At 38.3% G+C, this 25403-nt stretch overlaps 1 protein-coding gene across 1 annotated transcript; it reads left to right on the forward strand.

The window, feature by feature from the left end:
• The first annotated feature begins 6316 nt into the window (after window positions 1-6316).
• ATXN7L3B (ataxin 7 like 3B) lies at window positions 6317-9989 on the forward strand. Its single transcript, XM_082636656.1, has one exon. The coding sequence runs from the start codon at window positions 6633-6635 to the stop codon at window positions 6924-6926; it is 294 nt and encodes a 97-aa protein (XP_082492782.1). The 5' UTR covers window positions 6317-6632; the 3' UTR covers window positions 6927-9989.
• Window positions 9990-25403: the final 15414 nt, after the last annotated feature.

Consider the following 25403-nt stretch of genomic DNA (forward strand, 5'->3'; position numbering starts at 1 on the left):
TCTAGTTCTAATTCTTCCAGCAACTAGTTGGACAATTCATTTAACATCTCTGGCCTTAATTTTTTAAATCAGACCTGAATATATTATTATAGTTTCCTCCTTTTACTATTAGAGTGTTTAAGTGAAGAAAGCCATGATTTTATTTTCAATGATTCCTAAGTTTAGATGTTACTTTGCATTGGTTTACTCTGATGTGTACTAGCAACCAAAAGGCATGTTTTACTAATCAGGACAGGCCCAAGCAACAGTATACATCATGATAGAAACTCTTCATCAGCCTTGAGGGTTATATTTCTGAAAAGTATTGTGCTTGGCAAAACTAGAGTTAGTGAGATCAAGATCTCCTAAAGTACATGCGTTAGCAGGGAAGGAATCAATATTACTGTCATTAACTATATCTAAAAATGGATGTAATAGAAGTTCCAGAAGGCATCTCTGTCAAAAAAAACCCTGACATGTCAGCATTGCAAACTTACTCTGGTAGATGAAGTTTCTTCATCATCATCTCTATTTTCAAGCAACATTGCTACAGTGTCCTGATCTGCTAAGATATATTTTTACCATAATCAAGGCTTTAATTAGGGAAATTACGTGTCTTTAAAAATATTTTTTTATTCTACTTATATTCGATTGAAATGGAATGTATTTGAACTTGTGTACAATATCCTTTTATTCTCAAAATTCTCTGCTATATAACTGTTCCAGATTAAAGGAAACTGAATAGACACAGTAAGTAAATGCAATATGTAATCTTGGATTAGATCCAGGGAAAAAAATACTATAAAGGACATTATTAGGACAATTGGAAATATTTGTATATGAAGTTTATTTTAGACTTAAGATATTAGGTAATTCCTAAACAAGTCAAAATCCTAAATTCGCTCATTGTATTGTGGTGATATAAAAGAATGCCTGTTCTTAAGGCACACACACATTGAATATTTAGGGATAATAGGGAATGATATCTGCAATGTACTGACCAAATAGATTAGGAAAAATAATAGTTCAGGGTAGTTTGTGATAAGGAAACCTCAGTGAGGAGGGGGCAGCGGTGGGGTGGGGGAGGGGAGATAGAGAGAAAGAAAGAGAGGGAGGGAGAGAGATGGAGAAAGTAAAAGGAGCAAAATGTTAAGTAAACTTGGGTGAAGAGTAGGTATATAGAAGTTATTATTTGTAATAGTCTTGAAACTCTTCTGTAAGCTTGAAATTCTCCTAAATAAGGTTTTTTTTTTTAAAGTCTCTGTTCATTGTTGCCATATCACATCAGCATTGCCTAGTCAGAAATTATTTTCAAGAACTTCCCTGGTGGCGCAGTGGTTAAGAATCCGCCTGACAATGTAGGGGACATGGGTTCGAGCCCTGGTCCGGAATATCCCACGTGCCGCAGAGCAACTAAGCCTGTTGAGCCCACGAGCCACAACTACTGAAGCCCGTGAACCTAGAGCCCGTGCTCCGCAAGAGAAGCCACCACAGTGAGAAGCCCGTGCACCGCAACGAAGAGTAGCGCCCACTAGCTGCAACTGGAGAAAGCCCGCGCACAGCAATGAAGACCCAACACAGTCTAAATAAATAAATAAATAAATTTTTTTCAAAAGAAATGATTTTCAGTGTTTAAGTTTCCATTTTTCTGGGCCCATCCTTATATTCATATATAAGGTAAACAGATGTCCTTTTCTGCACTACCAGGCCGACTCTCTCACATAGGGAGAGGCCAGCAATAATTATTATATTTTTATTTAAGAAATAGCTTATAATCTTCAAAGGCAGTGTCATAAACACTTGAAAAATATTTTTAACAACATTTTCCTATACATACAAATATGTGGAAATAATTCCAGAGAGCCTTTCCATAGATCAAAATGATGCTGATCAATTATCTATCAAAAGATCAATTTTTTAAAAAAAGACTGTGTTATGCTAAGTCCTAAAATTGTTATTTTAGATTAGCATACAACACTACTTACTAACTGTACTTAGCTCAGGATTACAGTGTCTTTTTCTTTAGTAGAGCATAAGCCAGAGTTGTCATAAATGCCAAAGTTCACTATCACCTTGATTTCACAATTTAGTAGGGCAGATTAAAATCGTAAATTTATTTTTGACATTGCAATTTTAGCATGGCACCCTTATCTACTATCAAATTTTGGCATCTCAGAATCTCGTGCAAGTCATGATAATCAGTTTTTATTTTTATTTATTTATTTTTTTTTTTTTTGCGGTACGCGGGCCTCTCACTGTTGTGGCCTCTCCCGTTGCGGAGCACAGGCTCCGGACGCGCAGGCTCAGCGGCCATGGCTCACGGGCCCAGCTGCTCCGCGGCATGTGGGATCTTCCCAGACCGGGGCATGAACCCATATCCCCTGCATCGGCAGGCGGATTCTCAACCATTGCGCCACCAGGGAAGCCCGATAATCAGTTTTTAAATGCAAATCCTGAAGAATGGATTTCAGCAAAGGATGGATTTGAAACTTCAATCTGGTCATGCCTAGAAGGACATGTGAGTGTTTACTGTTGAGCTATGACACTCATATATTTCTTTTAGCAAATTGCAGACAAAAAGGCATAATACTATATAGCTTATTTCTGACATAAAGCATGGTCCTGTGAATAAAAGGAGACAATATAGTCAAATGTTCTCTCTCTCTCTGATTTACTATTCACTTACCTTAAAAACCTAGGTAAGTAAAGAAAAGCAAGTAAAGTTTTAACTAATATTTTATAGATGAAAATGGATTTCATAGGAGTCAAGATCACTAGATAAATTAAAATTTTCAACTAAAAATGACTACATACAAGTACAGGCAACATCTTCAGATGTTAGGCAAGATAATTACAACACGCACCTGGTATTCAGTAGATGAATAATGCTCTTAACCCAAACATGTGGAGGCGCTTCAAGATGCCCTAGGTAGTAGAGCAGATTAGATTGGGGTAAGAAAACCCTCAGGATCCAACATTTGAACTTTGTTGGCCAGTACATAAGAAGTGACTTGACCCTTAATTTGGTGAAACCTATTTCCTCAGATTTCTTGATTCACAGAAATTTGGTTTTAAAAGGGATATTCAGAAAACATGAGTCCATGTTTTTACAAATGTGAATTCGCCGTTTTGACAAAGGTCACCTGATAAGTTAGTGGCAGAAGAAGGACAGCAACCCAGGTCTCTTGGCTCCCAGGTCTCTCCCTGGATGCACTCTGCTGTCTCACCGTTTTGTGTTATGTGGATACAAAAAGCTACACGGAACTTCAGTCTTTAATAAAAACCTGTAAATAATTTAAAAGATGCTCCGCTTTGCAAAAGCCGACTCTCCCACTGCATATATTACAGTTATTTAGTGGGAAGAGAATAATCAAAGACAATTAAATTTCACAATACAATTTTACTTCCCTTAATTTATACACTAAATCTTTTAAGCATATATGATGTACATATTCTCTGAAGATCACTCTTTTATGAAGAATCAACCCGTTACTTGCTTTGTATTGAGAAAAATGATTTAGATAATGGAGAGTTTCTATTTTAAAAAATATTTGCATACCAAAGGCTTAAATACCTTCAACCCTATTAATTGCAGTGGAACTAAGTTCTTTCTAACTTCATTTTGTGACATGTCATTGATTTAACATAAAGAGTTTCAGTACGTTTTAACAAGAAGGACATCTTAAATGATACGAGTAGAAGAAAGGTGACAAGGTGACAATGAGCATAAGTACATTTTCAGTGTCATGACTGTTCTTTTTCTAAGAGTAAATATAATAAAATACTGATAGGAAATCTAAACCTAGTCATAGTCCTGATTATCTGAATTTCAATTAATATTATGGTCTCGTGTGTGTGTGTGTGTGTGTGTGTGTGTGTATGCGTGTATATTTATTTATTTTTATTATTATTTTTTTTTTTGTGGTACGCGGGCCTCTCACTGTTGTGGCCTCTCTGTTGCGGAGCACAGGCTCTGGACGCGCAGGCTCAGCGGCCATGGCTCACGGGCCCAGCCGCTCCGTGGCATGTGGGATCCTCCCGGACCGGGGCACGAACCCGTGTCCCCTGCATCGGCAGGTGGACTCTCAACCACTGCGCCACCAGGGAAGCCCTCTTGTAAATATTTTGAAGTAAGTTTTATCGACTACCACTCTGCATTAAATAAATTGCTGATTTGAGTTCTAACTCTCACAATATAAGGAGGATTTAAAGGGTAGAAAAATAATCACTTTTTCTTCTGTCAAAATCAAGCATGCAGAGTCTCTCATGATAATTTGGCGAGAACAAATTATATCGGAGTCAATCACTATGAAGAACAGTTGCCCACTATCAAGCCCTTTTAATTCCTTGCTACTCAAAGTACGGTCCACGAACCAGCAGCATCAAATATGTTAGAAATGCGAAAACCCAGGTCCTACTCCAGAGCTAATGAATCATAATCTGCATTTTAAAAGGATCTCTGAGTGGTTTATATACACATTAATATTTGAGAATCACTGCTTTAAATTAAATTTGGAGAAGGCGTGGGAGAGGAGCGAGTGGAAATGATTGTATTGACATCTGTATCTTCTTACCTAACTAGACATGTAATAGGTAAACAATAGTATATACTATTTGTCAGACACTTTGTGAAGACTTTTAAATTCATTGTCAAGTTTAAATGTCACAGCAAACTTTTATGATGGGAATTGTCATTGACATTTTACAATGAGAAAACTGTGATTTACAGAAGTAGATAAGGCAAGTTCACATAGATAGTACCTGGTAGGAGGGAGGCAGTCTGACTCAAGAACTCATGCACTTGATCATTATATTTTATGTCTTAGCACATGGCTATATGCAGATTTCAACTTATATCAAAACATGATACCAATTTTTGAATGGAGAATGTATAAATTACACCAAGGTTGCAATGGAAAAAAAAGTTATGTCCCAGATAAAAATATTCTTGTCATGCATGGGTCTTAAATAGCTTAGGCTTTCAAATTCCTCCATATCTGCCAATTTGTGTTTTTTAGGATGATAAAATACACAATCAGAAAATTTGTATGGGTACAAGTACCAGCTAAGTACTCATAAACCAATAAGTTAAACTGGTACTTAACCTTCTACTCATAAAAATATAGAGTAAGATATTAAGAATGAACTCTAAAACTAATAGTGTTCTGATGATCATATACATTAGAAAGTTCTTATTTGTATCTGTCTGGAAAGATACATGTCTATATTTTCCTTTACTCTGGAAAGGAAATTATAGAATCAGACAGATAGAAATATGTATTGTTTTTTAAATTTTGTTTCTTTGGCTACAGCTATATTTTAATAAAGTATAAAGGTACAAGAGGCTGCTCTATTTCACAGTGGTGGGGGCGGAGACTAACAAGATACAGGAAAATTTTCTTATAACATATTCAAGTCCATAACTAATATGATTAAAATAGCTGAGAGTTACTGAATGCTTACTTACATGTAAGAAGCTGTCACAAGAAGACTTTTTTTTAAATATCATTTAATCTTAACTATTAAATGGGAACTAGCTTTATCCAGATGAGGAAACAGAACTGTTAAATGTTGGATCTAGGATTTAAACCCAGGTAGACTGGCTCTAGATCCCACAATTCATGAAGCACAATTTTAGGAAGAGATTCCTTTACCTCCCAGTGTATTTATCATATTTCAGGTTTCCTCCCTCTTCAATAGAAAATATACATATAATTTTCTCTTTGAATTATTTTAGAGATGTACAGTATATGATGATCTATTTATAGTCACACTGACTTAATGGTCTTATAAATGAAATAAATGCCTTCGGTTCATGTGATCAATATATATGAATTATGTCTTTAGTGCCTAGTTTTTCCTTCAAAAGAAGACTGAAAGATAAACTCTAGTGTAATTTGTTTCCTTGCACCATCTAGTGGACTTAAATGACAACTGCGGCAGTAGTATAAATGACTGCAAGTCAATTATATGTCAAATTTTCAAACGTATCCGGAGAACTGTACTTCCTAAAACTGTACTTCAGATCATTACCACAAATGTGCACACAGTTGTCACTGGTCTTTTCCAAGAGGGAATCGATTAAGCGTGGACGAAGAATTCATTAGCGAGTGTTTAAATCTGCAAACAAAATAACATAAAACAGCCTCCTTATCATCTTTTTACAATTAGAGATAATGACAATCTGATACGTTTTAGTTCTTCCCATCCGTTTCCCTAAAACTCCAAGGCTTCCCAGGCAGCTGCGCGTAGGGAGGAACCCGGCGAGTCTGCGCGGGACCAGTGCGCAGGCGTGCTGGGGAGCGGAAGTGGGGAGGCGGGACTAAACCCGGACCAGCAAGCGGAAGAGGCCGGAGCCGCGGAGAGAGGCGCCGAGACCGTTTGGCGGCGGTGAGTCTGGGGCTACCCCGAGCTGAAAGTCCCAGGTCCGGGGAGACGCCAAAAGAAACGGAGGTACCTGGGGCCCCGGAGCGGTCGCCGCTGGTTGCTGCAGCTGCCCTGCCTCTGCCGCCGCGACGCCTCCGCCCTCGCTGCTGAAGACGCGGCCCTGACAGGCCTGTAGGCCTAGGCGCGGCCGGCCGAGCCCGACGCGTTGCCGCCCGTGCAGCTGTGAGTAATCCGAGCGCCCGCTCCACGGTCGTGTACAGATTAAGATGGAGGAAATTTCGTTGGCTAACCTGGATACTAACAAGCTAGAGGCCATCGCTCAGGAGATATACGTAGACCTGATAGAGGATTCCTGTTTGGGCTTCTGCTTTGAGGTGCACCGGGCAGTCAAGTGTGGCTACTTCTACCTGGAATTCGCAGAGACCGGTAGCGTGCAGGATTTTGGCATTCAGCCAGTGGAGGATGAAGGAGCGTGTCGCCTTCCGCTCTGCTCCCTTCCTGGAGAAGCTGGGAATGGGCCTGATCAGCAGCTGCAGCGCTCACCCCCAGAATTCCAGTAGCTGCAACCGGAGAGCCTGAGGGCGACCAGGACGATAACGTAGACCAGCCCTGTGGTTTTGAGAAGTCAGGTAGCTAAGGAAAAAAAAAAAAAAAAAAAGCAGACAAAAGTCCCAGTTCCCATCGAAGAACCTAGCCTTTAAAAACTTGGAGTGGAGAATTTAGGAATTCGGATCCTTGTGTAAGTGTATTACCTTTGGAATCCTGCACAGGAGGAGCTGTGCTGTGCATCCTGCGCGCCATGCAGTGGTTGATGTCTAAACACACCAGAAAGTGCACAGGAACCCGGTACTGTCCCCAGTGCACAGGAGAGCATCTGTGTGGTCAGCATATAAAGTTCTTTGGTTCCTCAGCCTTTCTGTCTGCCTGATGTCAAGGGCTTTCTGGATAACTGACCGTTTGCGCATAACTGATGGTCAGGCCTTAATTGTTGGGTCTCAGTGGGACTGCACCGCTGATCTCTGAGCCTCTGATTTGGGCTTCTCCAAGACACATGAAAGTCAGTTAGGAGATCTGGATATTAATCGTTCCAATCTGGGAAAGCCAAGAAAAAGAATTCCCAGCTGAATCTGGTAGGAGAAGCTCTGTGGTCTTGATGCCAACAAGAAGAAAAGCTCAAAGCCACCAGTTTCCCAAAGGTCCAGCATTTAACAATGACTTCAGCGGAGTTGGGGACATGGGCTAGCGTTTTGCTGCACAGAGCCCTCTTTCTTGCACCCCACCTGGTGGCATAGGCTTAGCAGGTGAATAACTTGGTTCTCCAGGCAGGCTGAGGATTAAGTTGTGATCCCTTGGGGAGGTAGCAAGGCCTTCTGCGACTATGCGCCACCTCTCGGACCGCAGCATTCGTATCTGGATGTATTATGCTGTGGACAGCAGGTCGGTGGGGCGTCTTCCTGCTCTGAGTTACTCGTGACCTAGCCAGTCCATGGGTCTAACTTGGTCATTGTGCCAGGTCACTACCTGCCTCCCATTTTCGGGGCAGGGGTGAACTATGGAAGAGCATCATGGCTGTGCAGGAGGCTGTGGTTTGAAAGCTGAGCCCGGAGGGGACCCTTTTCAGCGGCACTCACTAATGTGAATGGGTTAGTGCTAGGAGCCAAGGAGCAGGACCGGGTCAGCTCTCATCTGACTGTGCAGCATCCTGTTGAACGCCCTGTTCCTTGGGTTGGGCAGTCACAGAGCTTGGTCGCAGTGAACATCTAGACTGTCTCCACCTTCTCTGCCCCTCCCGAGGGGCAGCCCTTTCCACTCAGTTCCCTTTGGACCTCTTGACAAGAGCCGTCCTTTTGTTGTTGGAAGTCAGGAAGTGGCCCCCAGAAACCCTCTGGTTTTAGGGAATGGCATGGGGAGGATGGGAAATGTGAGCTGAGTATCAAAAACTACCCTCCACGCGACTCCCTGATTGAAGTTTATGAAGTGTATAGGGGTGGGAGCCCCAGGGTGGGCGGGAACGGTGCTGCTTTATTTGAAATGTTTTCTTACCTCATTCTGTGCCCCAGTAAGGGGCCCAGCCTCCTTTGTCTGGCTTGGCCCCACGTTCCTCCAGTCCCCTGCTCCACGCCTATCTGGTGCAGCTCATCCCCCCGGGTGCTGCCTGCCGCTCTACATTCACGCTGACCAGTTTCCATTTCTCTCTCTTGATGCTCCTACTTCGGAAGCCTGCCCAGTGTCCCTTTCCTTGGCTTCTCTTAAGTTTGTTTTGTTTTGTTTTCTTGTTTTTGAGAGACAGCGAGCAGAATCTTTCTTATGGCTCCCTCTATTGGGATTAGGATGGGAAGAGAAAGTAATTTTTTGTATATGAAGAGCAGTGTCATGCCTGAGCATTTCTTCTGTAGGACTGCCTTGCTGGTATGCCTTCCTGCTGTGTCTTACTTCCTGAGGAGTTACATCTTCCCACCTCCACTTGGATACTGCCCCTTAGGACCTAAGCAGAGAAGCAGTAAAGGCTGAGTGACACAGGGACAGAGTAGGTTCTGATCCATTTTCTCTAACCCTTGCTGTGCATGTATCCTTCCTTATCCCAGAAGGAACTGTTTGGACTGTATGGACTGATTTGGGTTACATACTCTAGAGGGTTAAGGGAAGCATAGTAATAGGGCCTCAAGACTTTATTATTGCATTCTCCCTCTAGAGTTGTCCCGCTCAGGGTGAGGGCCTAGCTACAGATTGGTCTTCAATCCAAGAGTTGTAATAACTGTTTAAAAAGTCAAACCTTGGCGAGAACTGAAATAATTTGGGGTTATCTGCCCTTGCCTTTTGTAGAGACATCTCCTTCCGAGGGGATGCAGAAGGAAAGGAGGCTCTAAGTGAGACTCTGGCCTACTTAGAGGTAATATCTGGGAAAGGGGCTGAAGGTAAGGCCACGGGCCACTCCTCCTTCAGAGGGAGCTCAGATTGTGACAGTACTGCTTCCTTTCTGGCCTTTTCTCCTGGTTGGAGGAGGGAGAAGTGGGAATAGTTTTGAGTAATGGTTGGTTCGTATTACCTCCCTCTTGGTTGGTGTGTTTGTTTTTTGCTCCCATTAGGGCAGTAGCCCCCGGTCCTGGTTGGGTGTGAGGTGGGCTAGGGTGCCCTGAGAGGACAAACTAACTCCTTTCTTTTTGGGGGAGAGAATGCTCCCTACCATATAGTTACAGTGGTTAGGAACGCTCCCTTTCCTTATCTTTCCTCTTAACAGCAGAACTCCTGTCCTAATCTCCTCAATTAAGTGTATTGATCACCCTGTAATTCTATTATGTATCTGAGTGTGTGTGTGTGTATGGGGGGGGAGGGGTTCTTTACAAATTTCTGTGGTTTGTGGCTTTTTCTTCCATACATTAGTTCACACCACCGCATGCCCAGGGGCCATTGCCTGGCATTATCGCATGCTGGGATCATCGGGGGAAGTGTAGTGAAGCTCACCATTGTCCTTTGTTTTGGAGAGTCTTAATTTTGCATAAGTAGTCCATCCTATACAGGTTGCTAACTAACTGTGTATTCCCCTTGCCCCCTGGCTGCTGGTGTAAATAAACTGCGTCTCCCCATTGGTAAACAATTACAATAAACAAAATTTTAAAAAATGACTTTATTTGGACTCTGTTCATCTTTTAAAATTGTACGTTTCTTGGGTATTCACATAGTGAGATAGATGTTGAACCTTAGTCACTTTCTCCTGAATAAGTTTGATCAGAGGAATTCTGCCCAACTTCGTTTCTCCATCTAATACTGCGCATTTAGCTTTCTGCAACATCCAGTGAAAGAAACAAACTGTATATAATCTTCCCTTTACCATAACAAGTGAGAAGGTGGTAAAATAAATACAGTACAATCCTGTCACTAAGTCCAGTGTGAAGGATAGTTCAATTTAAATGGCACTCAAGCTACCTTAATATATACACTTTACCACCATTTTGATCTAATACTGCTCTTGCTCTCAAGAGGCAAATGATTCATAGCAAAACTGAGTCAGCCTTTCTAAAGGTAATTTTTTCCAATACTTTTCATTTTACTCCAACTATTTAGGTCTGTCATTTTGTTTTTAGATAATTCAGAGATTTTTTTCATTTATTCCAGTTCCTAATCCAAAGTTGGAGCACTTCCCTAGAAATTGGACATATTGCTCCTTAGTATTGATCAAATCACTAGTTTGCTAAATGTTCTAGTTCTTTAAAGAAACAGTCCCAAATTGGAAATAATATTTAGATGAATAAAAATTACAGAAATGGGACCAGAGGAAACCAGTTGCAGTAGGATATCTCAGGGGACTTTATTGACATGTGACACGGTGTTAAGTCACCTAACACTCATATGCAGCTGCAGCAAATCCTTTTGGATCCTATTTCATATGTTTAGATTTGAATTAACATATTTCATGCCAACATTTTCTGAAATGAGGTATTTGCAAGACTTCAGTGCTCTACTAAATCCACTTGACAGTAGGACTTTTGAGATTATTTTCATGTTTTCTAACTAATGATCATTATATTTAACAAGAAAAAAAATCACATACCTTTTAACTCCCTACATACTTGGTTTTAACTGGCGTGTAGCATGAGGTCAGGAACCTAATAAATGGTTGCTTGATGCTGATAAAGAAAATGAAGTATACTCAAGTAGTTAAGGATTCAGGAAGAGCTTCCTTTAAACATCTTTTCATATTAGTCTTCAATTATCATGGTTAGTGAATTGCTGGTTCTCAAAGATAACATCGCATTTGAAAGTTTCACCCTGCTGTGGAGGGCACAAGCTTTCTGATTCTTACACATGTTCCCAAAAATGCCCCTGATGCTTTGAAAGAAAATATTTGTTATAAGGGATGCACTTGTTCAGAAAGATATTGTAGATAAACCTGTAAATCTTTGGTTTTGTTTTTTCCACTCTGAAAACTTCAATCATTATTACTTGAGCCTTAGTGGAAGTATGTGAGCTGGAAAGGAAATACTAAATTCGTTTCAGAAATGAGAAAATACGTTCGGCAGCAAAGACTTGCCCACAGTTCAAAAACAAAAATACAGAAGCAATAGAAGCAAAAGTAGAATGCTAGTGCAAGGCCAGTGCACTTTGTTGAAGCAAGAAAATTTTTAATAAATGAAAGGACTAATTTTTTTGAGACAAATTGCAGTTAGAGTGAAAAAATTGTGATACTGATGAAAACTTTAAGACAGTGAAAACATTGAAAATGGAAAATATATTTAACAATATAATTTATCAAAAGTGACTCAAGGAATTTTTATTTTTAACCTTAAAATTTAATAAACGTAGTAATTTAACTGCTAGAACTTAAAAAAAATCCCATCTCTACCCAAATATACAAAAAAACTCTAGACACTTAGAGTTTTACAAACAATATAGCAAGAAATGAAAATCATTATAGGCTAAGTGTATTATGAAGATGTTAGGCAACCACCTCCTTTAAAATATCAAAAATAAACTATCAACAAGTCAGGTTAACCCCAGGAAAGATTTTGACTCAGAAAATCATTGCATCATGGGGCGGGGGGGTGGTGGTGCTGTGATGAATTGGGAGATTGGTATTGACATATATACACTAGTATGTATAAAACAGATAACTAATAAGAACCTGCTGTATAAAAAATAAATAAAATTCAAATTAAAAAAACCCATTGCATCACCATTAGAGAAAAACCATGTGAATATTTCAATATAGAAAAATAGTTTGTAAAATGCAATACCAACTATTAACTTCAAATATACTCATTAACCATACAGAAACAAGGGCTAAAGAACTTCCATACACTGATAACATATGTATCAAGATCTACAACTGCTTTGCTTAATGGTAAATACTTGGAAGCATTCCCTTTAAAAGCAGGAATGGAAGAAACAAAATTCTCATTCTCAGATTATACCTAAATGGATAATTGTGTACAATCTATGAACATACCACTGCAAGTAATGATAGAATGCAGTAAAGTTGCTGGATATTAAAGTTGCTGGATATAAGATCAGGATCCAAAATCAGAACAATAAAAAGTTTTAAATGGTGCATTTATAATGTAATGCAACAAAAGTACATATGGTCCTATGTAATACTAATATAACGAGTGGTGAAAAATTTTGTGGAGCAAATGAGAAAAATTTCATCTGGAATGTTAAAGGAAACTCAAATAAATAAAGAGTCATAAGAAAGGAAACCCAAATAAATGGAGAAAAATGGGATGTTCATGGATAGGAGGCTTAGTATCATCACTCCAAATATATGTAAGTAACCTTGATTAAAATCCAAATGGACATTTTCATGGAACTTGATAAGCTAATTTTAAGATTTATATGAAAAGCAAGGCACAAGTATCGACAAGATCTTTTTGATGAACAGCTAGTGTGGTTGTGGTGCAGAAACAAACAGTAGAATAGAAGATAGTTCAGAATTAGATGGAAAAACAAACACATTTTTGTCATCTTGATGTATGACTAAACTGGTAGTATAGTCAGTAGACTATAAACTGTTACGTTGTTCTGGAATAGATTAGCCATAAATATTAAAACTGTACTTCAGACACAAAAATTAATTTCCGTGAGGATTTAAGACTTACTGTAGTAAAGTAATACATCAAACCTTTAGAGGGAAATATAGGAGGATATGTTCATAATTGTAGGCAAGGGAAATTTTCTTAAGTAAATAAAAGCACCAAACAAAAGATTGATATGTTGAACCGTAATAAAAGTAAAATTTCTATGCACTGTCATACTAGAAACACAACAACAAAATGCCATAACACGCTAGTAGAAGTGTTACCGTTCTTATAACTGATAAAAGATTATTGACAAAATAATTATACAATTGACAAATGGACGAAGTAAAAGAACAGCTCATTTATAGAATTAAGAAGTCCAAATGAAAGAAAAGATGTGAAAAGTTCACTTAGTTTCGAAGAAATACAAGCTAGACGCAAATTAAATACCAATTTATACCACTCAGAATAGTTAAGAAAGGGTGATGATATCAACTCTGACAGGTACATGGAGCAATTAAAAGTCTCGTACATTGCTGGTAGACTGTAATATAATAAAAATATTTGGGAAAGCAATTTGGAAATATCTATTGCAGTTGATATGCATAACCAATTCGCCAATATTTCCACCTCTTGTAGCATTGTCTGTAATAGGAAAAAATTGAAAGTGATATAACTACCCATTAAAAATAGTCACATGCAGAAGTGAAAATAACCAGGGCTGCACAAATAAAATATTTAGTAAAACATTTGTTCTTATAATTTGATACCTTTCATTTGAAGCTTAACAATATGCAAAACAATGCTATATATTGTTTAGGAATATGTACATATGTAACAAAATGTATACCAAAAACGTGAACTAGACTTCCACTTCTATGTGTATCGTGGTCTAGATATTGGAAAAAGACTTCTCGGTGCAAAAAGAACCTGGATGCTGATTAAACTGGAACAAAGATGCTATTAAGTGTTTTGCTATCCTCCCAAGAAAGTATGGGAAATAGCTCTCTCTTCTACACACATGCATACACACACTAAACACAAAGCAGAGATACAAGTGAAAATAGAAAATGGGGCTGCACTGGAGGACATACAGAAACCAGGAACTTCCACATGAGAATGGAAGATTAGGCCTCCATCATCACAAATTGAGACCACTCATTACACTCCCCATAAATACAAGATACCTGAGATAATCTTTACATCCTTAGTGAAAGGATGGGCAGAGTAAAAGGAGAGAAGCAGAGACCTTCCTGACTGCAGAAACAACAGATAAGAAAGCCTCTGCCCTGGCCTGAGGTGAAATAAATTAATAAAAATAATAACATTATCATCAGCATTATTTCCTGTGGAAATGGTACTTATACTCTTGCTTTCAAATAGTTACCCTACCCTGTTAGAGAAATCTCTGCCTGAAAATGATATAATGTGCCCAAGATAATATACTTCTTGGCTACCTAATAGAGTTTGGGTCCCTCAGCATTCTCATAAAATATAAATTTGCAATAAAAGAAACATCTATTTTTCAAAGAGTTTACTAACTGCTATCATGTTCTGCATCTAATCATCCTATTTTCAAGAAAAGAGTTCTAATGTGGTAACACTGAACGTGGGATTTGATGAGATTAGGAGATGGCTGATCATAGGAGTGGTTGACACTGCTAGCATTCTAGGGACCCGAGGTGTGCAGCCAGAGGACCTTAATGGAGGTGGAATTACCAACGTAAATGAGGAAACTGGCTGTGATAAAAAGGATAAAGATGTTTCAGAGGAAGTGAAGTTCCCAGTATACTTGACATTAAAGGATGTTGCAAAGATATTTCAAAATATCAAGAGTACAAAGAATGCTCTCAGTATTCTGTGCCATAGATAAAATGTTGTGTGGCAAGCAGAATTCTAAAGACTGTCTCCTGAGATTCTTGTCTTCTGGTTATTCAGTTAAACAGTAATCTGAATATTGCTGTAAAGGGATTTTGGAGATGTAATTAAATCCCAAATCAGTTGACCTTAAGATTTGGAGATTATTTGGCTAGACTTGTCCCAGTCCCCAGTCAGGTGAGGACTTAAAAAACTCAGTGTTCTCCATCTGGCAGGAGAAGACATCACAGAGATTTGAAGTGTGAGAGGGGTTTGATGCACCGTTGCTAGCTTTGAAGATGAAGGGGGCCAAGTGAGAAGCAATGTGGGTGCATCTTGGAGCTGAGAGTAGCCACTGGCTGCCGGCTAGCAAGGAAACAGTACCTCAGACCTACAGCCACAGAAATTGAATTCTGCAAACAACCTGAATGAGCTTGGAAGCTGATTCTTCCTCAGAGCCTCCAGATAAGAGCCCAGTTTAGCTGACACTTTGCCTTTGGCCTGGGAGACCCTCAGTAGATGGCTCAGCCAAGCATTCCCTGACTTCTGACCTAGAGAAATGTGAGATTCCTAAGTGAGGACTGTCTTAAGCAGCTAGATTTGTGATAAGTAGTTATGCAGCAATCGAAAACTAATACAGTCATGAACTGACCCAGACTTAGAAAGGGTTGTTCCGTTAGATGGTCATCTTTATTATTGGCATAAACCCCTTACTTGGATTTTATCAGGTAAATAGATAAATCATAATTAGGGATGTAATTCCACAGAGCTCTAAGAAAACAAACTCACATCAATATAATAACACCTTTCACCTGCAAGTTTAACCTTAGATCAGCAAGATAATGTGCTGATTTTTAAATACAAGGTGACCCCTCCACTTTTAATGTGATTTTATCACCTAAAGTTACTCTCCTCCCACTGCATTCTTATCCCCCAGCTCCTTCTGTTTTCAGACATACACACACATGCATGCACATACCCGTAAATACACACAGGAGTAATGACTTTAAATCAAGCCCAGTTCAGAGAAAGGCTAGCTAAGCTGCTTCCGCTCTTGATGCTGTATGAACTATTACAGTTCAAGGCCATATTTGCAGAGCAGCCATTTCTATAGTTTGAAGGTAGACGAGTGCTGGTCTCTTAAGTACTTCCCTTACAGCTAAATTTTCTTTTGGAATTAAATGTGCTTGTGTTATGTCTGCTTAGTACTGGATTCAACAATGATTCAAAAGCTGATTTTGATGTTGTATAATAGATTGGAAAAAACATTATGATCAGTTTGACAACAAACTCTGTGGCCCCAATTAGGTCACTTCATCTCTCTGGGCAAGTTTCTTCACTGATAAATTAATAGGCTCGAATGAAACGATTTCTTGGTTGCATTCCACCTGTGACATTCTCTGATTCCATGATAAAATGTTGAAGATAACTACCCAAGTCATCTTATTCCCAAGATCAGTTTTACCATCTAAATGCAGAGAATTTGGCACAGTTAGGTTATGGGCTCCTTCACGTGAGTTTGTGTAATTCTGCTTTGTAAACTGTTCTATGGCTTTTGCTCTAGATCTCAAACACCTCTTTTTGGTTAGAAATGTGCCATTCTAAGCCAAGCTCCCATCTCTGCTTCAGATCTGCCTGTCCAAGGAAATACTATATATTTCCAACTGTGTGTCCCACAAGCCCCTCATATTTCATCTTATGCAAAGTGAGGTCTGAGAAGCTGCATTTTCAACGTATGCCTCAGTGCATTCTAAATGTCGAGAACTACAGCCCTAGAGAGAAAGCAGAAAATAAGTCTGCATTCATCCTGTCTTTTTTTTTTTTTTTTTTTTTGCGGTACGCGGGCCTCTCACTGTTGTGGCCTCTCCCGTTGCGGAGCACAGGCTCCCGACGCGCAGGCTCAGCGGCCATGGCTCACGGGCCCAGCCACTCCGCGGCATGTGGCATCCTCCCGGACCGGGGCACGAACCCGTGTCCCCTGCATCGGCAGGCGGACTCTCAACCACTGCGCCACCAGGGAAGCCCCATCCTGTCTTTTAATCTCCAATAGCATATCCCTAGAATGCTTGGGACCCTGGAATTTTTTTTTTTTTTTTTGGCTGAGCTCTTGTATATATAAATTATTTGATTTAAAATTATGAGAATTTAAAAACATGATATCATGCACACTGTAATGCCTTTATAAAGACTGATGTTTTAGAACTATTTATTTCTTAAATTATAACCCTGAGATTTTTTTGCCTCTGGAATGATGAGAAATATATCACCCTTCTGGCCCTAAGCATTTAAAGGCAATATATATTCCAATAGATGGCACTGGTCTTCTGTTTGCATACCTTTAGATCAGTTGTAAAGGATCCATCCTTTTGTTAAAGAGTTTAATGTTCATTTAAGAGGGCTCCACAGTGTGGACAAAAACGGCAGTCTGAAAAGATAAGTGGAAAATATGAAGTAATTCAGTTTATCATTTTATCACTTCAGAATGACTGCCTATAATGAACTGCTCAGTTGCATTTGCAGTGTAGCAGTTAAAGTATTTTTTAACTTGTCTCATATACTATTTCCCAGTTTCTCAGCATCAATATTTTTCCCACTTCCCATTCAGCTAAAATTTTAATTCAAAAGCTTTGTATTTACAGTCAGTGAATTACCCCCAATAGATTTAATGACTCTTCATGAAATTTTTAAAGACTTTGATTTTTGTCATCATCAATTTATCAGCAACATTATCTGTAATAACTCTTTTCTTCTGAGTAATGTCAGTGGGCCACAAAAACAGTAGTATTTAATAAAACCATCGCTATTAGAATAACATTCTCACAGAGAATATATGAAAAAGTAAAAACTCTAACTGGTTTGTCTAGTGTTAATTATAGGTTGTTTCTTATTAGCTAGAGAAAGAATAAGCCATAGTATAGTCCAAAATCCACCCCCCACGAAAGTAATGCTAACTGATCTATAACAGTTATAATTTTTACTATTGGGAAAGCTATGAGATAGGCCTAAGGGGGGACTTCAGGCCCAGAAAGTGGTATATTAGGAACATTTATTAGGTTCAGGTGGAAAAAGATAATTAAGCTACTTTATCTTGTGGGTGTGTGCAAATATGTATCAGACTTACTGCCTTAACAAGACCCAAAGAATGACCACATATCCTGGTCTTCCTGGGAGAGTCTTGGTTTACAACTGTTATTCAGATGTTATTGATATCATCCGCCTGTCCTTTCAAAAGTGTTATGTTTTGGAAAATAAGTTATCTGTTTACCCTAGTTGTAACTCACAGAAGAATTGAGACATGTTTTTAAAAGAGATTGAGGGCCAAACTGTGATGAAGGTTGTGAGACCAAATCTACAAAGAAAGTGTTGTTTACTTGTAACATTCTGTTTTGAAAATAGTATGTAATCAGAAGTTAGAAATAAAGGTATGAACTGCATGGACATATAGTCAAAAATGTACAGTGGATTAGCTAATGGAGTAATTTGAAATATATGGGAAAATCAAAGGGTTAAAGACATCTGAAACTGGGTCTTCTGTGCTTGATGTGAGTAGAAGTGAAGAATGGACAGGGATGAATTGGAACAATCTAACCTTAAACCATTATTATATGCTCTGGGAGTCCCATGTGAGCACTTGTGAGTGAAAGCAAATTGTTCAGACTTCAAGCTTTACCTGTGTCTAGGTGGCAAAACCACAGGCAGTTTGTAATATGAGACCAAATCACATACTTTGTGGTGATACTCATAAACAATGCTATACGGCAGGTAACACTTAGCAACTCACAGGTATTGGCAGGCAGTGTCATTAAGCAGAGCATGAGCAGGAGTAATTCAGAACAGCTTGTTATATTCAGTTTATGGTTAGTCATGGTGCTTGGATGAGGATACTATTCCAGGCCTTAAACGTTACCTTTTATTGATGGACATAAAATACTATAGATTGTGTTATTGAATAACATTTTCTGCAAAGATGGTAAGGCTGTATGTCTAGAGCTGTGGACAACTGTGAGAATGCAGAGCACGTTATGGCTCCGTCAGAGGTAGTGGTGTATCATGCAAATAGAGATGTGGGATCAGCCTTCTTGTCACCCTACTCCTCGCCCTCTCCCCAAAAAGTGGCCCTCAGCTTCTGGAGCCCACCTTCCCATTCCTCACAACACGAAAGCTTATGGCCAACAGGAGAACATCTCTGTTGCTTCACTCTCTTTTAAGGACCGACATGATTAGGTCAGGCCCACTTAATCTCCCTTCTTATGAACACAAAGTCCACAAGTAGCTCAATTGCAGGAGTAAGAGCCCTGCCGCACCCCTTCAAGGCACTGTTTATAAAAAGTGTGTAAAGCAGGGGGAGGCTGCCATGGTTAGAAGTCACCCGTTTACAGACTGTGCTTTCACTTTGCCCCTTAGTACCCTGGTTGCTAAGCTGTCATGAGGATAAGGATGGAGTTTCCAAGGACGGCATCTCCTGTTTACTCTCTGGTCTTCAGGGAGCAGGGTTGTACAAGTTCAGTGTGATTAGGTGTCATATAAATAATACACAAAAAGCCCCTATCTACCAAATCGTGGAGTGTTTATGGAAAAACAGTGTTATCCAAGGACCTGCAGCCTTGTTTTGATGGAAGCAAGATATTTAAGACTCTTGGTTAGGGACTTTTATTTCCATTCATAGGGAAAATCTATCAGTAATACGTGAGATGGGAATAACAACAGATCGTGAGAGCACCACTCTCTGTGGCACTTCCTTGGGCACGTTTGAATCATCACGCCCCTGCCCCCAAGCCCACACCACCCTACCACCCCAGTCTCAAAAGCTCTACCCACTCTCACCTCCCCCATGACTCATGGAGATGAGCATATTAAGCACAACTCCTTACAAACTGTAGAATTTTCTATTGGAATTTAAATTTCATGAGAACTGATGATCGTTGTCTTATATACTGCTCAGCACAATATCTGGCACATAATAGATGTTCAATAAATATTGATAGAAGAAATGATAGAATAAAAAGTAAATATTGAATTGAATAATATTCTGTTATGTTAATTCCAAGAGTAAAACGATGGATTCATTTTGTTCTTGTCAAGGCGGAACAAAATTCTTTTACCATTATTTTAATTATAAAATCTTCCTAGATATTTGTATATTCCAGGCTTTTATTCTGCAGAATCTAAAAATTCGTTGTTTTGTTTTTAATCTACTTTTTTTTTACAAATGTAAGATTTCACACATTTAAACAAAATTCAGTATCTCTTAAAAATCACGACATTTAAAAATTAATTTTAAGAAGTATAGCAATGTACTACTTGTCCTGTTTTTGCCTAATATATTGTGAATTTAAACAGTGAAACGTGAAGGTTTTCTGTTTGGTTGCAAAAAGCAAATGAGATAATTTACTATTCATCTCAAAACTTCCATCCCTAGAAAGTACCTCAGCAATTAAAGTTTGATTATTTTCTCTTTTTTCGGGACAGCATTAATGAGATCACAACTTTTGTAAAAAGCTAAAATGCTAGGTTGCAAAGGTAGACTACTATATGATGATTTAGTCACAAATTGTACATTTTAATTTTACATAGAAAAACAAACTTATGATTTGGTGGCTGAATACAACAAAAGAAAAGCTTATAACAAAACATACAACACCACAACAAAAGCAGCTAACAAATCTTAGAGAGCTACAATGAAACCATTGGAACAGAAAAAAAAACCTGGCTTTAAAACATTTCTCCATTGATCTGCATTGCTCATATATCCTACTGTTTATTTTTACAGTTGTGCTTTTGCTAAAATTAAATTAATCCTAAGATTTTATCAATTCCAGTGTATCTGTTCTTGCCATTATGGAAACTGAGTGAAATTTTAAATCTTGATTAACTTCTTTCAGCGACCAAATAATAGTGGCCAAATCTCAGGTCTATTTAGAGCAGCAGATAATTTCATGTGCCTGATAAATGTCATTTTTGAATAGAATTTTTTAAACAATTACTTTTCAAAAGCATTCACAAATTGGAAACATTATTTCTGAGACTTGAGAACAAAGACAATTCATTTATTATGAAGATAATAACTAGATTATAAATCACTTAAGCTATGATTTTAAATGCTCTCCATTTTCCCCCAACGATTTTGTTCTTTCTTTTTAATTCTGTGGTTTTGCCACAGGTCAACCAATTACTGAACAGTTCAGCTTGAGAATCAGTGAAATGGTTTCTGAGTGTCATTTAATGAAAAGAGCCTCTGATCTAAAAAAAAAAAAAAGTATTCAAGTGCAATCACACAGAGGGATCAAATCAATTTATTAGATTATTTCAAAGTAAAGGTTTGGGATTGAGTGAAAACTCCAGAGTAGTTATAATGAGCAGGTGGTAGTCACAGCGCTGCCACAAAGGAGTCTTGTGATCTTTGGCATATCGTCTCTTGGACTCAGGTTTTCTCACTTCTAAAAGAGGGATAAGGATTTCAACCGTTGCACCTTCACAGTGATGTCAGAATTAATTACGGACTCAAATATGACAGGACTTCAACCTGTCATATAATAACCTTCTTGTTATTTGCCTCAGGCCAGCCAATGCACATGAATATTGCAACTGCATATCTGATGTTCACTCATACCTTCAGCAGGAGAAATCTGCTGGAACATTCACGAATTACCCTTTATTTAATGTGATATTATCTTTCATTGAATTTTAATTGTGCTCAAAGGCTACATAACAATTATATTCTCTAGAGGAAAAAAAAGTCAATTCTCTGCATGTATTATTTCTTTATTTGGTGACAGACATGTATCCATGTACTGCAGTGATTTCATAGTAAGATTGTCTAACCGAAGAATCAGAGAGAACTTGACAACTTATTTTGCACTTAAAATATTTTTTAAAGTGTGCAAGATGTGTAAGTATAACTATAAAACAAGCTTTAGTGTGTGGCATGGGAAGCGGCACAGCTTGTGGCACAGAGAGCTTACTCTCCTTTCCCTTTACGTTTTCTCCATCAAGTACTCGGCTTATTCTAAAGGCCTCTTCTCCTGTTGTCACAAGATTGCCAATATTTGTGCTGTTCTAAGTGTCTAGCTCAAAATAATACCAATTTCAGTAAAATGTAACAAGTTGACTTACCCCTTTCATCATAATTTTTGTTCGTGTATTTTTTTTAAACATGGAAAAAAATACAATTACATAATTTGCGTAGTTTCCCCCTTCTGTGTTTCCTCTCTTTTCCTCTATGGACTTCGGTTGTGTAATGATTCCTTTTATCAATAATCCATTCCATTATCACTTAGCAATATGAAAAGTAGGTGGTCTCTTGTAACCAAAATATGTAAATGTACAAATCATAGTTTGGAAATCTAAAAAAATAATGTTTTCCTACACGCACAGTTCAATTAATCCATTTAAATATTGCATAATATTTACTGTAATTTTTTATAAGTGTAAATATTGCAATTATGACATACCTTCGAGGAAAGATCTCTCGAAAACAAGTTTCATTTCCCTAGTCTTGTACTTTTTGGGGGGAGGTCACTGAACTCAGTTTAATCATTCATACTAAAGTTTAAATGGAGGAAAACCTTAGGATATAAATATCATGGGGTTAGAGTATCTCATTTAATAAGATTGTACACTGAAATAAATACGATATTTTTCTGTTATATCATGATTTTTGCTTCATAATCATTCATTAATTTGCAAGTAATTTCCTGTTGCATCACTTGTCACTTATAACAGAAGTCATTTCTGCTTTCAGTCTTAACAGACTTTCTTCCAATTATCAGGATTGCTTTTGTGTAGGTGCAAGATACTCGGTTATAAATACAATATAAAGTAAAAGGATTACATAGCATATCCTTTTATTTAAAACTTCTGGCCTACTCAGCACAATTAGAATTGGCAATTCTTATTAACTCTACCTCTCATGCTACAAATATCTCTGTCCAAATAAGAGGAGATTTTAACTTCTCAGTTTGAGTCACCAAAATAGTATTCCTAAGAATATGTCACGGTGACTATTGATCTGGGGGTTCTAGATAAAATAACGATTAGTTATTTATGGCATCTCAGTAAGTATTGCATGTGTCTTTGTACAGGCAGTCTCACAACCTCTATTTATATTTCTATTACACTACAGGGTAACTATCTCATCCCTTGAGATAGTTCTCTCATAGATCTCAAAGCAAATTTTTGTATGCTGAACCATACAAATGTATTTTCCAATTTTGGGAAAAACTGTCTGGCTTTTTTTGCCAGATGTGATTTACAGACAAATGGACAAAAACTTCATTTGTAACAGAGATCCTATTTAAGTTGAATGGTTCTAAATTAGTGTGGCTTTAAGATGCAGGAGAACCCTGCTATTACCACCGGTAGTAAGCACAGGCGGTCTTACTCGCTGTTCCCTTGGTGAGATTTTAGGTCTCGTAACCTCTTTTGACTCTCAGCCTACCTGAACTGAATTTCTCAGTTGAATCACCTCCATAAGTTTAACAAAAGCACTAGGTTATTGCCTGCAAATATGAAAGATGAAAAGAATATTTCAGAGTCTCATTTAATAATTTTTTCATGAGTTTGGTCAAAACTGAGTTTAGCCTTTAGAGAGATGGTCCTATGCAACGCCAAGTGTAAGGATTTTGAAATAATAGAAATCTGGTTTTTAAGTCCAGCCCTATGCCGATCATCTTGCCATTTTTCACATCAGATAATTTTCTAAGCCTTGATAGTTTTATGTGTACAGTGGGATTTATAAAACCAACTTTTTATGTTGGTTGTAAAGATAAAAAATTACACACATACATGCATGCAAACAAACACACTTAGTGTATAATAGCTTTATTAAAACTTAACATATGTCTGTCCTCTACAGTAGCAAAACTGTCTACTTATTGATTTCTTCCCTTTAGCCTCTGAAAACCATCAAAGTCATCTGCTTGTAGCAGAGGCCCTTATTTGAGTTTGAGGCACGCTGGGTACGTCTAGATATTTAGTACAGCAAGGCCATCAAGATTCTTCTAGGAGATATGTCATGAGGAAATACTATTGTTATCGGCGAATTTTGTCTGCTCAAAATTCATATGTTGAAGCCCTAAATCCAGTACCTCAGAATGTGATTATATTTGGAAACAGGGCCTTTAAAGAGGTAATTAAGATAAAATGAGGTCAGATGGGTGGGATAGATGGGCCCTAATCCAATATGACTGGTGTCATAAGAAGAGGAGATTACAACACAGACTTACAGACAGATGGACGTCCACATGAGGATATAACACGAAGATGGCCATCTGCAAGCCAAGGAGAGAGGACTCAGAAGAAGTCAAACCTGCTGATATTGGACTTCTAGGCCCCAGAAGTGGAGAAAATACATTTCTGTTGTTTAAGCCATCCAGTCTGCGGTATTTTGTTATGGCAGTCCCTACACACTAAAGCCAAGAGATTTGGTTTAAGGTTGATAACTCAACATCTGAGGAGAGGGAGGCTTCTCAGTACAGCCTGGTGCTTATAACTCAGATTGGTACTGCCAAGTTCTCACAGCATTATGACCAATGTTCACTGATTGCACTGAAAAATGAGTGAATAAAAATTGATTTTTTTACCATATTTTGTGCAAACATTTGACAGCTTTAACACCAGTAGCAGACCCAGAAGCAGAACTCAGGACACCAGATGGATCACACACAATACACTGAAGAAATACAAGCACATGACTAGAGTAGGGAGAAAATTAGAAGCATCAAAAAGAAGGCAAAGTGGATGTCAAGTATTTCATTTGTGGATTTTCAATCTGTTAGTTCTAATATCCTAGAGAGCACAGTTACATATAATTACGGTTCATACTGAAGATGGATTACTATCTAACATAAAACTTGAGTTAGTCAAAGAGCATGTCTGTAGAGTTGGTAGTAAGGAACACTGAAGTTATTAAAATGTATCTCTGGCCAATTTGGCAATGATTTGATTTTGACTTAGCTATCAATCTGGAAGATATTTAGAAATAAATGATCCTAATAAATTTACACAGATGAGCAGCCTGATAAAATGAAGTTGTCAAATTCTGGCATTATTCCCCATTCATGAAAAGCTAGAAATGGCCTTTTTAATGAACAGTATGTTTGTTTGGAAAAACACAAAGTCTCTGAAGCCAAGTAAACAGCATGAGGCTATTGGGTACAATAAAATATAAACAAAGAAGTGGGGCTAATCAAGAACAGATGGGTGAATTAAAGAAGTTTTCTCATGTTAAATGCTCAAGCTATTTTTCCTCTCCTATTGCCATTTTGGTAACATTTGACTTCCATTCACCAACGCCTGGTGCCTAAATATTGTTCAGTTTTCGTTCATGTACTTTTTCATTCATTTATTCATTCAACAAGTGGTTACTGAACCCTTCCTACATGTCAGTCACTCTCACAGTTCTAAGATTTAGGGGCTTTGAGATAGCACAGAATCTCTGTTATAATAGAGCTAAACTGGACATCTTGCTAAGACTAGAACAGTCTTATTTCTATTTCAGGGCATTTGTACTTTTTACTGTCTCTGCCTGGACCACTCTCTCCCCATATCTTCGCATTTCTTTCAGGCCTATCCCTATATTATTTTAGAATACTCCAACAAGTAAGAATTCTGGAGGCCTGAGGACGATACAGCCAGGTCTCACAGAAGAAAAGGATGAGTTTCATAGCC

The sequence above is a fragment of the Mesoplodon mirus genome (genome assembly GCF_964341445.2).
Source record: "Mesoplodon mirus genome assembly, chromosome: 11".
In the NCBI taxonomy this organism is placed as follows: Eukaryota; Metazoa; Chordata; class Mammalia; order Artiodactyla; family Ziphiidae; genus Mesoplodon; species Mesoplodon mirus.